This window comes from Hemiscyllium ocellatum, chromosome 3, assembly GCF_020745735.1.
Source record: "Hemiscyllium ocellatum isolate sHemOce1 chromosome 3, sHemOce1.pat.X.cur, whole genome shotgun sequence".
NCBI classification, from domain to species: domain Eukaryota; kingdom Metazoa; phylum Chordata; class Chondrichthyes; order Orectolobiformes; family Hemiscylliidae; genus Hemiscyllium; species Hemiscyllium ocellatum.
Window position 1 is genome coordinate 23,041,189 of NC_083403.1, and position 17,517 is coordinate 23,058,705.

The 17,517-nt window shown below is 40.2% G+C and overlaps 1 protein-coding gene across 1 annotated transcript in view; it reads right to left on the minus strand.

Moving 5' to 3' along the window:
* Positions 1–756: 756 nt before the first annotated feature.
* ppp1cb (protein phosphatase 1, catalytic subunit, beta isozyme) overlaps positions 757–17,517 on the minus strand; it is a 108,316-nt gene continuing 91,555 nt past the window's right edge. The window contains exons 6-8 of the mRNA XM_060849115.1: positions 14,718–14,869; positions 8,618–8,752; positions 757–3,167 (exon numbers count right to left, since the gene is read on the minus strand). Coding sequence (XP_060705098.1) covers positions 3,063–3,167; positions 8,618–8,752; positions 14,718–14,869 — 392 coding nt within the window. The 3' untranslated portion in view covers positions 757–3,062. The remainder of the gene's footprint in view (positions 3,168–8,617; positions 8,753–14,717; positions 14,870–17,517) is intronic.

Here is a 17,517-nt window from a genome sequence, read left to right on the forward strand (position 1 = left end):
TCCCAAATGATATTTGGCAAGACTTACCAGTAGGAATTGACTGAATATTTGATGAGCAAAACAAATAATTAATGAGACATGAGGTGAAGCAGAAAATATATATGAATATGTTGTTATAAAGTGCCAGTGAATCTGATCAGAAACATGTGGGGCCAGTCTCTCTGCAGACAAACTATTAAAAAAAAACTATTCGAAAGCAGAAGTCAAAGGCAGGCCTACAGAGAAAAATCGAAGGCCAACATTTATTTAGAAGAAATAACTTACTCAGTAAGTTTCTGAATTTTTCCAAAAGGTGTACAGAAGTGGTAACTCCAAGTAACAGCTTATTTGAACTCTGCAAGCTGAAAGTGTCGTACAAACAGTATTTAAAATGAAGCTAAATTCACAGGAATCCAAAGTACATCAAGAGAATGGTTAGTACATTGATGAAAAAGTTGGAAAAGGGAGAAGCAGTGTCAGATTACAAAACAGCAAAGCTAAAAAGAGGGAATTTTCCAAGTAGAATTTAGTAGGGATTAACTTTTGTACATGTCCAAGATCTACAAAGTCAAACTCAAGTTTGCAAATTTCTATTGATAATAAAATAGGAAATGCAGAACAGGTTTCAACAAACAAAATCCACAGAAAAGGTGGTGATGGGTCAGATATATGGCAAATAAAATTCTGATATATGCAAGCCATATTCTTGGCTATTTCATAACTATGCCTTGCGAGTATATGGAAATTACTTCAATTTCCAAAAGGATATTTGGAGAGTTAGCTGGGGTAATATCAAATAGCATGAGGATATAAAGCCAGGATATAACTTGCAGGTTTTCAGAAATTGGTATATTTACAAGTTGTTGCTTAGACCACATTTGGGTTACTGCGATTAAGAGCCTAAGAAGAAGAGTGATTCCAAGGGTAAGCAGATAAAATCATAAAAAGGGATATGTTTGAATTCTAATTATGGTAAAGTTACAGTGAACTTGCAGTCAGGACCATGGGAGCAGAATATGTAAATTCATGTTCTAAATTTACATTTTACTACTTTAAAACCTGTTTGCTTAAAATGTAAATATTCATCTTCTATGGGAGTAGGACAGAGCAAGTCAGAAAGAGTACGAGAAACAGAAACATTAGCACAAAGTTTAAAATGCATCCAAATGGTAAAGTGAAAAAGCTGGACTCTAAAAGTTTGTGTTTCAAGCCAAATACACTTTTATATCCTCAACTGATCTTTCTTAAAATGATTTGTAGAAATAAATACTGCTATCTACAACTTTTATGTAATGCCTACTTCACATATTATAAAATCTCAACACCATACCTCTCCCACACAGTGCAAAACAGTAAATGGTGCAAAATCACGTATTATCTAAACTCATGACACCTCTGGCAGGGTGAAAGTCCAGAGCAACAGCAACATCTAAAGCTTTGCTCTTAAAAGGATGCAGTACCATTGAAAGAAAAGAGGTCAAGAAAATAGCATTAGAGAAGAAGAGCCACCTTATGCAATCTATCACAAGTGGCATGACACATCTTTTTCAGTTATGATGTAAAATGAGTTTAGTCAGTTAAAGTATGACGTTATTCTACCTATTTTCATAGGAGTTGAAGACTTGCTACTACAAATGACCGTGCAAGGATTAACAGATCAAACAGCAACGCTTTGCAGAGAAAAGAAACAAAATCTTTATATCAGGATTAAGATTGTATTTGAAAACAGCAGAAATCAACACCCTTAACAAAACAATCTCAACAGAATAATGCCCTCAGGCTTCATTGTAACTGATTTACATAAATAAGGGAACAGCCCTCAAAGGCAGCACAATCGAAATTTTGCCTTTGGAAAGCTACAGTTTCAATCATCAGAATATAAGCACAAATCCATCAAAACAAGGGCTGCCAGATCTATCAGTAAATCATGCAATCGTGGTTTAATAAAAAAAAGATCTTTAGGAGATGTAATGTGTAAGATTCACATTCTCTGGCATTCCAAATAAGACAAGCAAACATCAGCACCCCCTTTCCCCTCTCCCCACACTTACAATGGTGCAAATTCTCAGGACTGGGATGGACCTTTAGAACTAAAAAAGATTTGAGATGTGAACTTCTTTGCTCAACTTCCTACAAGGTCATTACTAATGATACACCAAGTCTAACAGCTCAGATACTAACTGGGTTCTGCATGCGTACGCAAAATCAGAAAATCATGGGAGCCATTGGTTGTGTGCAAACCTTCACAAAACATTAAAATATTTAATTCTAGAGCTCAGGAAAAACAAATCTCATTCCCTTGAACCTTCCTCTGGCTTTTAACTGTTTCAAAAAGCTTAATTCATTAGATTTGCTGCTAGGTTGCATTAGATTTACTTTAAGCTTGATAATTCAAATCTTCTCCTTCAAACTTCATAAATTAAATACTGTATAAACTAGTCAGAAGCTAGAGTGGAGAATCATCACGAGGCAATTAAAGACTATAAAAGCTAGCCTTTAGTGCAACTATAAAGAAAAATCAGGATAACTGAAATGAAAACCAGCCTGGTACTGTTGCAGCTCTGTCATGTGACATCCCATGCACCAGTTAAGTGTGACTTCTGTAGAACTTAATGGAGCCTTTAATTACTAGACTGCTTTTATAGTTTTTGCAACAGGCCTTTGTGGTGCCTATACCACATCTGTATCTGCAGGTACATATTTCACAAATAAATAACCAAATCAGTAAATTAATTGCAAGACTCAAAGGGATTGCCAGATAAAGCTTGAATGTTGAAAGGATAGCCTTTACCCAGCCTTAGGTAGATCTGCTGATCTTCATCCCAGCCCAAACAAAGTAAAATGCACTGTTTACTGTACTACATTGATTTACATTACAATATGCCACACCTGCGTATTTACTGGAAAACCTTTTTTCAAAAAGACTTAGTTATTTCATTTCTTTTTACAAGCATTGAGGCTCACAAAGACAGCAGCAGATGGTTGAACGGTGCTTACAGGTTACATACTTTAGAATATGAACTGGTATACTTGTAACTATCTCTGTGTACAAATGATTAGGTGCTTGGGGCTGTCTTTGCTATTCACCTCTTCTTGGGCGGATTTGCCGTGCGAGGGGGCGTAACAGGGCGGCCAGAGTTCAAACCTCCATACTGGTATTTTGCTTTCTTTTCAGAAGGCTTTAGAATCTAAAAACAGATATAAAATGCATATTCACTTAAATTATCTGAGCAACGAGTGGACCTCATAAACAAGTTCGAAAAGGCATAATTAAAACATGCCAAGCTAAAGGAGAAATTTCAAGGGATGACTCAAAATGACAGTCAAAAGACAAACAAAAACCTTTTTCTTGAAATTCAAATCAAGGGCAGCAAGATGTTAAAATGGAAGCAAGGTGCAAAAAAATGCAATATACCATCCAGGCACCTTCTACCCCTCTGAGAGACCATGTATCTAATGGGAGAGATGCTCCTTACCAACCACACTTTGCAGAATTTATACATAGAGAAGTTTAAAAGAACACTGCTCAACCCTATTCTTTCTAAGACTAGCAAGCAAATAGATGAAGGAATTATAAGGTTTAACTGTGCTATCAGAAAAAAGTTAATCCAAAAATAAAATCAGGCACAAAGCACAGAAGTGGAGCTCACTTGCACACAGACCACAGGAGCAACATGCTCTAGGCAACAGAATTGCTCTGGATGGAATGTAGATAGGTATCTAAACTAGCCAAGGCTTCATCTCAAAAGGTACCCTCCACATTCTAATCAGAGAAGCTCAAGGCATTGAATTTTGATAGTCTCAAATGCATCCGTTAGCTGTAGGTGTCACCACAGATTTTAGTTACACAATAAAATATTTTTGAAATTTTCATGCAACATGGCTGTTGCTGGCTAGGCCAACACTTGTCACCCATCCCTGAATGACTGAAAAGATGGTGATAAGCTGCTTCTTGAATCACTGCAGTCTATGTGGCACAGGTTCTAGCCACAATTCAGTTAGGTGAGATGTTTCAGGATTTTGACCCATTGACAGTGACAGAATCAAAACTCCAGGTGGTTTGCAGCCTTGCCTGGAACCTGTAGTTAGTGGTCTTCACATACATCTGCTGCCCTTACCCCTCTACTGTGTCACAAGTTTGGACAATGCTATTAAAATTTACACATTCTAAATGATCATATACCAGAATAAAACTGGTAGTTTTATGAGGAACGTTTGAGCCTATACGTACTGGAGTCAAGAATATGAAGTGATCTTACTTAAACAGAAGGTTCTGAAAAGAATTAACAGGGTAGAGGTTGAGAGGATGTCTCTTAGCAGGAGCTTGGAAGTCAGAAACAGCTTAAAAACAATGGGGCTCCATCTCAAAACCCATCTCAGAGAGTCTTTGGAATTAATTTTCCTGGACAGCAGTGGAGATTCAATCATCTACTTTATTCAAAGTTGATTCAACAAGAGAAATTGGAATTCATGGTGGGTAGATAAGAAAAGAAGTTGGGGCCACAATCCAACTAGCTACAGAAAATGCATTATAAAAGGTGGATAAACAAGAGGCCCAAAGTCATACAGCACAGAAACAGACCCTTTGGTCCAGCATAACTATGCTGACCATAATCACAAACTAAACTAGTCCCACCTGCCTGTGCTTGGCCCATTTCTCTTCAAATTATTTCTTATTAGTGTACTTATCCAAATGTCATTTAACTGTTGTTACTGTATCTACATTCACCACTTCCTCTGAAAGTCCATTCCACACAAGGATCAAGCATTGTGTAAAAATAAAATGGCCCACGTGTTCTTTAAATCTTCGTCCTCTCACTTTTAAAAAATATGCCCCCTAGTCTTGAAGTCCCCACTCAAGGGAATAGATACTGGTCATTCACCTTATCTATATGCCTCCAGTGACAAAAGTCCCAGCGTCTCCTTCCAACTCAAACCTTTCAGTCCTGGCAACATTCTGGTAAAACGTTTCTGAACCCTCTCCAATCTAATCATATCCTTCCCATATCAGGGGGACCAGAATTGGACACAATACTCCAGAACAGGCCTCACCAACGTTCTTTATAACAATAGACAATAGGTGCAGGAGTAGGCCATTCTGCCCTTCGAGCCTGCACCACCATTCAATATGATCATGGCTGATCATCCTTAATCAGTATCCTGTTCCTGCCTTATCTCCATAACCCTTGATTCCACTATCCTTGAGAGCTCTATCCAACTCTTTCTTAAATGAATCCAGAGACTGGGCCTCCACTGCCCTCTGGGGCAGAGCATTCCACACAACCACCACTCTCTGGGTGAAGAAGTTTCTCCTCATCTCTGTCCTAAACGGTCTACCCTGTATTTTTAAGCTGTGTCCTCTGGTTCGGCACTCACCCATCAGCTGAAACACGTTTCCTGCCTCCAGAGTGTCCAATCCTTTAATAATCTTATATGTCTCAATCAGATCCCCTCTCAGTCTTCTAAACTCAAGGGTATACAAGCCCAGTTGCTCCAGTCTTTCAGTGTAAGGTAGTCCCGCCATTCCAGGAATTGACCTTGTGAACCTACGCTGCACTCCCTCAATAGCCAGAATGTCTTTCCTCAAATTTGGAGACCGGAACTGCACACAGTACTCCAGGTGTGGTCTCACCAGGGCCCTGTACAGCTGCAGAAGCACCTCTTTGCTTCTATACTCAATCCCTCGTTATGAAGGCCAGCATACTATTAGCTTTCTTCACTACCTGCTGTACCTGCTTGCTCACCTTCATTGCCTGGTGTACAAGAACACCCAGATCTCTTTGTACTGCCCCTTTACCTAAATTGATTCCATTTAGGTAGTAATCTGCCTTCCTGTTCTTGCCACCAAAGTGGATAACCATACATTTACCCATATTAAACTGCATCTGCCATGCAAGTGACCACTCACATAACCTGTCCAGGTCACCCTGTAATCTACTAACATCCTCCTCACATTTCACCCTGCCACCCAGCTTAGTATCATCAGCAAATTTGCTAATGTTATTACTAATACCATCTTCTGTTTCATTAACATATATTACAAAAAGCTGCGGACCCAGCACTGAGCCCTGCAGTACCCCACTGGTCACTGCCTGCCATTCCGAAATGGAGCCGTTTATCACTACTCTTTATTTTCTGTCAGCCAACCAACTTTCAATCCAAGTTAGTATTTTGCCCCCAATACCATGCGCCCTACTTTTGATCACTAACCTCCTATGTGGGACTTTATCAAAAGCTTTCTGAAAGTCCAGGTACACAACATCTACTGGATCTCCCTCGTCCATCTTCAGAGTTACATCCTCAAAAAATTCCAGAAGATTAATCAAGCATGATTTCCCCTTCATAAATCCATGCTGACTCTGACCTATCCTGTTATTACTACCCAGATGTGTCGTAATTTCATCCTTTATAAAGGACTCCAGCATCTTTCCCACCACTGATGTCAGACTAACCTCAACATGACATCCCAACTCCCATACTCAAATGACTGAGCAGAGGCAGCAAGCGTGCTAAATGTCATCTTAACCACCGTGTGAACATGTGACGCAAACTTCAAAGAATATATCCCTGAACCCCTGGGTATCTTTGATCTACAACAGCCCTATGTTTCATTTTAGAAGTCCTGCCCTTGTTTGTTTATACAAAATGCAATACCTCACATTTATCCAAATTAAACTCCATCTGCCACTCCTCAGCCCTTGGACCAAGTGATCAAGATCACTTTATAATCTTAGATAACCTCTTTCATCATCTACGATACCACTAATTTTGGTGTTATCCGCAAACTTAAAACCATGCCTTTTATGTTCTCATTTAAATAATTTATATAACTGATAATCAGAAGTGGACCCAAACCAATCCCTGTGGAAAAACGCTGGTCCCAGGCCTCCAGTCAGATAACCCTCCAGCACTACTATTTCCTGCCATTAATCCAACTTTTGAATCCAATTGACAAATCTCACCCTGAATCACGTGATCTAACTCTATTAATTAGTCTACCATGCCGAACCTTGTCAAAGGCTTTACTGAAGTCCAAGTAAACAACGTCTACCAAGCTTGCCTCAAACTCCTTGGTTAGTTCCTCAAAATTTCAATCAAGTTTGAGAGACACAATTACCCTCACACAAAACCATGCTATTTCTGATCACTCCTGACTTCTCCAAATGCATATAAATCTATCCTTCAGAATTATCTCCAACACTTTACCCACCACTGAAGTCAGACTCACAGATCTATAATTCCCAGGCTTTTCCTTCCATCCCTTTTCAAACAAAGGTACAAAATTAGCCACTCTCCAGTCAGTCAGCAACTCACCCACGGATGATACAAATACTTCTGTAAGTGCCCCACAATTTCCTCCCTAACGTCCCACAACTTTTTGGGATAAGCTAGATCAGGTCGCAGAGATTTATCCACCTTTATATTTTCCAAGACCTCCAGCACTTCCTCTTTCGTGGTATGATCTATTTTCAAAACATAAATATCCATTCCCACCCCACCAACTGAGTTCTCCAGCGCCTATTTCTTTCTCCACAGTGAAAACCATCAAAAAGTATTAATTTAATCTCTCTCCCATCTCCTCAGATTCAACACAAATATGATCTTTTTGCTCTTTAAGGGGCCCTATTCTCTCCCTGGTTGCTCTTTTGCTCTGACTGTACTTGCAGAAACTCTTTGGATTACCCTTAACCTTATCTGCCAACGCTTTCTCATATCACCCCTTTGCCTTCCTGGACTACTAAAGAATGGCCCTGCATTCTTTATACTATTCATTGGTAGGAAAAGCAGGCCATCTATTATTGGAAATGCAATAGATCAAGAGAAGGGAATATGCAATGAGACCAGTTGTTGAAGTCAAGCATGCAGGTACAGTAGGCAGTAAAAGGTTGCAAGTAGTATATGGTCGTAATAGCAACAGAATTACTATGAAGCAAGGATGTCTTTCTGCAATTATACCAGGTCCTGGTGAGACCACACCTGGAATATGGTATGTAAATTCAGTTTTCTTAGCTGAGGAAGTGCTGTAGAGAGAATGCAGCAATGCTTTAGCTGACTGATTCGCTGAATGGCAGGTCAGGTGTACAAGGGGAGGTCGAATCAGTTAGAATTTCAGAAGAATGGGCAAAGGAGGAATATCAGCTACAAATTTAACAAAACTAGACAAGGTGGATTCAGGATGAAATGCTGCTGATGGCAGGGGAGTCCAGAACCAAGGGTCACAGTCTAAGGTAATAGAGTAAAACATTTAGGACTGAGAAATGCTTTAACCAGAACGTGGTGAGTCTTTAGAATTCAGTACCACGGAATGCTGTCGATGCCCCCCAAAAAAGGCATCAAATTATCAAATGGCAGAGCAAGCTCAATAGGCTAAAGGGCCTTCACCTGCTCCTATTTTTTATGACTTTATGATCAAGTAATTTTAGCTATTATTAAAAACAGAATTCTTTCGATTTAGAAAAGCAATTCTTCCTGTGGATTATTTGCCCGATAATGAGGGGCTAAATTTAGTCTAATAAGAAGTAATGTATCATGCATCATTTGTTCTTCAGGAAAATAGTTAAATCACTTTTCCTATTGTGTGTTGTACTGAAGTGAACAGTACAATAAATACCACACTATGCACTTGACCAATACATACCTGAAAAGAGCACATTAACGTTTCATCGACACTCATCATTCCTCCAGCATTATCGAACTCGCCACAGTAGTTAGGAGCAGAAAACAATGTAACCAGTTGGCGTTTTGCAAAGAATTCATAACCATCTTCAACCACCTGAAAATCAACGTTTATTACATGAATAAGGCTGTAATTTTTCACTCTGATTTTGCAAGTTTTTTTCAGCCCCAAGTCTTGATTCAGGTTTTGGTTCAGATATGTTCCTTTCAGGAAGAGCCAACAGCTACTCATTCTGGGGAAACATCTTGCTGATGTCACAGGGAGAAAGGGAGGATGGTTTCTAATTGATTAGTGTAGGTCAGATGCTAGTTTGTATTAATTTGTTCATTCGCTTGATGCTACAGGTGAAGGAATCTCACTGCAGTACAGGGTAAGTGCACCTCAGTTTTTCCAAAGGGTTCAAACAGTTAGCCCATCTTCTGGTTAGTACAGGAAATTCAGTACAGGAGTGAGCAAGTTGGGCGGTGCTGTTTGTTAGAAAGTAGTAACTGTGATTTTTAGGCAGTAAATTAAAATTTAAACTTAAACTTGTAATCTAGAGGCAACAGAGAGTTACTTATGTCAGTTATTTGGATTTTGTGTTCCACCTACAGGATATAGTCAATCATGGATGCTGAGAGCATCCCTGATAATTATATCTGCAGGAATGGTGCCCAGGTTCAGCTGCTCATTGAATAAATGGATCGGCTTGAGAGTCAATCAGAGATATTAAAGAGCACACAAATAGCAGACAGCGTCATAGACAGACATTATAAAACATGGTCACAACCAAGGTACAAGTATCTAGAAGGGTGACAGCTTAATGAGGCAGTCAGTGCAAGAGCGAGGTTCTTAATGGGGGGGGGGGGGGGTAGAGAGGAGATGGCCCATCAGGTGACAGCAACAGCCAGAGCAGTGGCACAACAGCTGATCCTGCTGTACAGCAGGGAAGGACAAATCATAGTAGAGCAATAATAATTGCAGATTTGATAGTCAGTGGCACCATGAAATGGGAGGATAAACAGAGACAATTCCCAGTGGCACAAATGGCATAGGTAGGAAGAGTGACAAGTCTTACACTGACAATTCAGGAAGCTAGGTAGGAAACTAAAAAGCAGGACCCCTAGGGTAGAGATCTCAGGACTATTCGAGTAAAAAGTGAGGTCTGCAGATGCTGGAGATCAGAGCTGAAAATGTGTTGCTGGAATCAGGTGATTCCTGATGAAGGGCTCTGGCCCGAAACGTCGAATTTCCTGTTCCTTGGATGCTGCCTAACCTGCTGTGCTTTAACCAGCAACACATTTTCATCTCAGGACTATTCCCCTTGCTATATGCTACTGAAGCTAGGAACAGAGACACAGTACAATTGAACATGTGGCTAAAGAGCTGGCGCAGAGACTAGGACTTCACTGGGATGTCTTCCAGGGAAGGTGGGACCTATACAAGAAGGACACATTATGCCTAAACTGGAGGGACACCAATATCCTGGCAGGGAGGTTTGATAGTGCCTTTAGAGAGGTTTTAAACTAGTGTGGTGGGAGATGGGTACTAGAGCAACAGATCAGTAAGTATAGAGACTAAGAACTCGAGACAAAGGCAAATAAAGCTAAGAAGAAAAGCAGCCAGGGAGAGGTTGCTGAGCTCAAGAGAACTTTGACTGCATTGCTTCAATGCAAGTATAATAGGTAAGGTGGGATGAACTCGGAGCCTGGATTAATTTATGCAATTATAATGTCATTGCTATCACAAAGTTCTGATAGTTATGGTTGAAAGAGGGACAGGATTGGCAGCTTAACATTTGGAATAACGTTTTAGATGAGATAGAGCAGAAAATAAAGAAGTGGGGAGTTGCCTTACTAGTTCGGGAGCATATCACAACTGTGTAGTGGGAAGACACCCTGGAGAGGTCTTGCAGCAAGGTATTATGGGTAAACTGAAAAACAGGAAGGGTGCGATCACAATGCTAGGATTGCACTACAGACCTCCCAGCTGCCAGTGGGAAGTCAAGGAAGAGATATATAATCAGACTCTGCAAAGATATGAAAACAGCAGGGTAGTTGTGGTGGGTGACTTTAACTTCCCCCATATTAACTGGGACTCCCATAATGCCAGGGGTTTGGATGGGAAGCATTTTGTTAGGTATGCCCAGCAGGTTGAAACAGAATGCAAAAAAAAAAATCCAACGAGGGAGGGGCCCATACTGGAGCTAGCACTGGGAAATGAGACCAGTCAGGTGATCAAAGTTTCAATGGGGAGAGTATTTCGGGAATAGTGATCATAGTTCTGTACGTTTTCAGGTCCTTATCAATAAGTATCTTATAAAGAGTGGACCTCAGGTGAAGGTGTTAAATTGGGGGAAGGCCAACCATAACTGAATTAGGCAAGAATTGGAGAATGTGGATTGGGAATGGCTGTTTGAGGGTAAACCCACATCTGACATGTGGGAATCTTTTAAAGACCAGTTACAGGCATGTTCCTCTGAAAATGAACAACAGAATTTGGTGAACCATGGATGACAGGGGAAATTATCAGCTAAGTCCAAAAAAAAGGAAGCATACTCAAGGTCTTGACAAATGAAAACAGACTAGGTCCCTAAATATAGAGAAAATAAGAAGGAGCTCAAACCTGAAAAGGGTTATGAAGTGTCCTTGGCCAGCAGGGTTAAAGAGAATCACAAGGAATTTTGTACATGTATTAGGAGCAAGAGGGTAGCTAGGGAAAGAGTAGCCCACTCAAGGATAAGGGGGGGGGGGCGGGTGCAGATACATGTGGAGCCAGAAGAAATGATAGGGATCTTTAATGAGTGTTTCACATGGGTATTTACCAAAGACAGGGACTTGAAGGATGTTGAGGTTAGGATTAGATGTGGGAATAATCTGAGGCAGGTCAATACAATGAAGAAAGTGTTCGAGGTCTTGAAATGTATTAGGGTAGACGAGTCTCCAGGGCCAGATGGGATCCATCCCAGAATACTGTGGGAGACAAGAGGGGAAATAGCTGGGCCTTTACAGATATCTGTGCATCCTCTTTGGACTCAGGCAAGATTCCAGAGGACTGGAGAATGGCCAGTGTCGGTCATTTGTTTAAGAAGGGAAACTGAGATAATCCAGGTAATTACAGCCTGGTGAATTTGATGTTAGTTGCAGAAGATACTGAGAGACCACAGTCATTCACATTTCGAAGTGAATTGATTTGCTGTGATAGACAGCACGGGTTTGGGTGGGGAAGGTCATGCCTCAAAGATCTGATTGAGTTTGAGGTGGTGACAAGAATGACTAATTGATGAGGGAAAGGCAGTGGATGTCGTCTACATGGACCTTAGTTCAGCATTTGATAAAATAACTCATGGCAAACTGATTCAAAAAGGAGAATCTCTTGGGATCCAAAGGTGTGCTGGCCAGATGGATATAGAACTGGCTTGGTCACAGAAGACAGTATAGTGGTGGAAGAATGTTTTTTATTGTAATGTAATTAGTGGTGCTCCGCAGGGATCAGTGCTGGGACCTTTGTCGTTTGTAACGTACATATAAATGATCTGGGGGAAAATGTAGGTGATCTGATTAGGTAAGATTGCAGATGACACCAAAAGTTGCAGATAGTGAGGAGAACTGGCAAAGGATATAGCTGGATATCGAATGATTGCAGATTTGGGAAGAGAAATGGCAGATGGAGTTCAATCCAGACAAATGCAAAGTGATGCATTTTAAAAGATCAAATTCAGGTTTGAATTGTATCAGAAATGGCAGAACCTTAGGTGCATTGACATAGAGGGATCTGGACATACAGGTCCACAGATCCTTGAAAGTGGCAACACAGGTAGATAAGGTGGTCAAAAAGACCTACAGCAGACTTGCCTTCAATGTCTGGCACTGAATATAAAAGTTGGTAAGTTACGTTACAGCTGTACAAACTTTAGTTCGGCCACATTTGGAACATTGCATGCAGTTCTGGTCACCACACTACCATAAAGACCTGGATATTTTGAAGAGGGTGCAGAGAACGTTTACCAGGATGTTGCCTCGTCTGAAGAGGGTTAGTTATGAGAAGAGGTTGGATAAACCTTGATTGTTTTCACTGGAAAGACGGGAGGCTGAAGGCCAACCTGATAGAAGTCTATAAACGTTTGAGGTGCATAGACAAGGTAGATAGTCAGAATTTATTCCTCTGGGTGCAACGGTCAGCTACAAGAGAACACAGGTTAAGGAGAGGGGGGAAGTTTAAGGGAGAAATGCGAGGAAAAGTTTTCACACAGGGGGTGGTAGGTGCCTGGAACACATTTAGTGGTGGTGGTGGTGGATGCAGGCAGGTTAGCAATGCTTAAGGCGTACTTTGATAGGACACATGAACAAGAGGCAAACAGAAGGATAGAAATCATTCAGAGCAATAAGCAGGGGGAGTAAATAATGATTAGAAATCAGCGCAGGCCGAAAGGCTTGTTCCTTGCTTTTCTATTGTTGTACTCCCCATTAGACAGAGTCACCATGAATAGACAATTCTTTGGACTGTACATAAAAACAGTCAAGGTACAAAATTTTACAAATAACCTGAAAACCTGTGAGGCTATTAAGTAAAACTCTTTCCTTTGCTGTGGTAACATATAGAAAATCATAGGCAAGATAATTTCATTACAACATTGGAAGTAACTTTTCTACATCAAATGAATGGTTTTGATCAAATTAGGAAAAAATATATACTGTAGAAATTCTATTCCAGTCAGACAGGCTTTGTTAAACCTCAAAATTAGAAGTATGGACATGTAAAATTTTCTGAACCATCTTAGAACATAATTAGCTTACAATTTGCCTCTTAACACCACTTGATCAGGTATGGGCCCGGTTGTCAATACCAACAGTAATGTTCATCCTTAATTGTCCTGAGAAAGTGGTGACAACATGCCTTCTTGCAAAGCTGCATTCCATGTGGTGCAAGTACAGCTATAGGGCTGTAAAGGAGCAGACTGAAGGTTTTGAATTTTCTGACAGTAATTCCAAGTCAGAATAATATGTGATTTGGAACAGAATGTGCAATGCTTTCCAATGCACCTGCTCCCCCCACCCCCTACTATTTGGTTTAAATCTTTAGCTGCAGCCCTAGTTTTTCAATGTTTTCCACATCTTAATGCATATAGGCATGCACTGCTTCAACATGTGAGGAAGTGCAAATGATACTGAACATGAACACTAATCATCAGTGAACATCCCCACTTCTGACCTTGTGTTGGAGGAAAGACATTGACGAAGCAGCTGAAGGTGGCTGTGCCTTACAACACCACCCTGAAACTCCTACAGTACCCAAAGAGTTACTAACCCATTTCCTGCCCCTCGCCTACATTTAAAGCCACAATAATTTAAATTTTTGACCAATGGACAGATATTAGATATAATGTAGTGGCAACATTACTAGACTAACAACCCAGAAATCCAAGTTAATGCCCGAGACACATGGGTTCAAGTCCCAACACAGCAACTGGTGAAATTTAAAATCAACTAAAATATAACACGGAATTGTAAGGTTGATAGTATTCTAATAATTAACAGGAATGATGTTAAACAGTGTTAAAAGTTAGATTATTTGGAGATAGTCATTTCTCAACACGTGATGTAATGCTGGTTGTCAGTCATTGGACAAATTTGATCATATTGGGTCTTGCTAAAAAAGGGTATAGATAGCTTCATTATCTGAACAGTTATGAACTGAATACTATGCAGTCATTAACAAACTTTGAACCTGATGATTGCAGGAATATCATTAATGAAGCTAGTTGAGTCTTAGAAACTGCCCTAAGGAGCTCATGTAGAGATGTCCTTGGTACTGAAGTAATTTGCCTCTAACAATCATAAACATTATGCTAGGTCTGACTTTAACTAAAGAGCTTTGCCACCTAACCCACTTTGCTGGGCCCTACTTGATGGTGCACTCATTAAAACTGACATTGAGGGCTCTCAACCTCACCTCACCTCTGGAACTTTTTTGCCATATTTGGACCAACTGTAAAGAGGTCAGGAACTGACTGCTCTGGCAGAACTTGCAAGAACATTTCACAACTACACAGAAAGACTGCTTGATTTACAATTTTTTTTACCTGATGAGCACGACATATTAGATCTAGATCATGCCGGTTGAGAAATTTGCTCACTACATCAGCTCCAAAGGTGAAAGATACACCACGATCATTCTCACCCCATCCTTGAACATCCTTGTCAGGATCTGACCACAGTAAGTCACAAAGCAAACCTGATGAAAAAAAATAAGCATACACATTAAAAGAATGAAAACTGCAGAAAGATGTACTGTCTGGGAGAAAGCAATAGAACTATAATCAACAAAGAATGAACACAATGTCATTTCCAAGTGCAACAGAGTTGTATACTCATTAGTTGTCCCTAGTTTGCCTTTAAACAAATCCAATATGTGTGGCTGCTGTTAGATAACCAACAAAAAAAAAATTAGCTATATGTTAATATTTAGAAAATGTGGCATTCTACAAGGGATTGAACCACATCACCTTTAATGGCAGTTATAAAACTTTGATGGCTTGCCTTTCTTTCATCATTTTAAAATAAACCTTTCTTCCCCTTTCATACTAACAGTCTTACACAGAAGACAAAGTGAGGTATTTACCCTGAGGCACTGACAAATAGCATAAGATATGTAGATTAAAAATGGCAGTCAGGCTTGAATGAATCATCCAGCTTCAATGATCATATAAACTACATCAGTGGCAGAAGAAACTAGACTCCAATGTAGTGACTGTTCTGTCACCGTACAGTATTATTGATGTTTCAAACCACAGTATTACAAAGAACAAAACAGCACAGGAACAGTTCCTATGGCCCTCCAAGCCTGCACAGACACATTTTGCCTTTTCAACAGTAAAATTGTCTTCACTAACAGAATCTGTACCCCTCTATTCCCTTCCTATTCATGCATTCTTCCAGGTATTTGTTGAATGCTGTTATCATGTCTGCTTCCACCACCTCCTCTAGCAATGCATTCCAGGCACTCACCATCCTTTGGGGAAAAACTTGCCTCCCACATCTCTTGAACTTGTGTCCCCTAGTAATTGACCCCTCCAGCCTGAGAAAAAGCTTCATACTTACCACTTTATCCATGCCATTCACAATCTTATGAACTTCGAACAGGGTGCCCCTCAACCTCCTGCATGCCAATGAAAACAAACCCAGTCTAACCAACCTTTCTTCATAGCTAAAATTCCCCCATGCCAGGAAACATCCTGGTAAACCCTCTCCAAAGTAACGACATCTTTTTAGTAGTGTGGTGACCAGAACAGTATGCAATATTTCAAGTGCGGCCTAACTCAAGTTCTATGAAGCTGCAGCATAACTTATCTAATCTTAATGTGAAAGAGGGTACTGCAGATGCTGGAGATTAGTGTCAAGATTAGAATAATGCTGGAAAAGTACAGGTCAGGCAGCATCGAGGAAAAGGGAAATCGATGTTTCGGGCAAAAGCCCGTTTCGGATTCCTGAAGAAGGGTTTTTGCCCAAAACATGAATTTTTCTGCTCCTCGGATGTTGTGCTTTTCCAGCACTCAGTGCCCCTTCCAATGAAGGCAAGCACGGCATAAGCTTTTTTAAAAACTTATCTACCTGCACTGCCACATTCAGTGATCCGTTGACGTACATACCCAGATCCTTCCGCATATCAATATTCCTACTGCCATTTACTGGAATAATTTCCATCTGTACTTGACTTGCCAAACAACCTCACAGTTGTCAGGATTAAGCTCCATCTGTTATTTTTCTGCCCAAGCCTCCGAGTGATTTACATCCTGCTGGATCCTCTGACAAACTCCTCACTATCTGCAACTCCACCAATCTTTGCATCATTTGCAAACTCACTAATTAGACCAGATCCTTCAAATAATTTGTGTAGATCACGAACAGTAGGAGTTCCTGCATGAGTGGAACACCACTAGTCACAACCTTCCATTCCGAAAAGCATCCTGCACCAGTATCCTCTGTCTCCTATGACTAAGCTAGTTTTGTATCCATCTTGCCCGCTCACCACTGATACTGTTTGACATCATCTTGTGTACCTGAACATTGCCATTGTGCGAGAAATTGTTGGGGATTGCTGTCCTCCTCAACAACCTCATTCCTACACAGTCACCTAACCTCTGCATCACCCTAAGTAGAAAAACCCACATGTCCTGCATAAAACAGTCAGGTTCATTGGCATTGTCAATGCTTTCTGAACATCTCAATTGAACCTGCAAGACTTTCTAGAGATATCTGAAAAAGGGAAAGGAAGTAAAGTGACTGCTGATCTTCTAAAGAGCGAGATTGTGGCTTTAATAGTAGATAATAAGGAAATGATAAATGTAAGGAGTAACTATTTTGTTTCTGACTTCACTATAGAGCACACAACAAACATCCCAAAAGGAGATAACATACCAGCATGGTTAGGGGATTAACTGACTACAGAAAGCTGTATGCATGTTATGGTCCTTTTTGGACTGGCAGGATATGATCAGTGGAGTTCCTTAGAGGTCACCAATTTTTAAAAAATATTTATATCAATGATAAAGGAGAGAATCGACCGCATGGCACCTAAATTTTGGATGATATAAAAATCCGCAGCAAAGTATGTTTTGAGGATGGTATTGGGATACAGATTGACATAGACAGTTAGGTGAGTGGGCAAAAATTCTGACAGGTGGAGTATTATGTAAAAATTGTGATGTTGATATTGGCAGGAAAATGAAAAAAAAACAGAGTATTAAATAAATACTTAAAGAATTAATGATTGACTGCAGAATTGATCTGTGTTCGAATCCACTAGTCACGAAAAGTTAGCTTGCAAGTACAACAAGCAGCTAATTCTTTACAAGGAAAGAAGCTTAACATAAAAAGAATGTT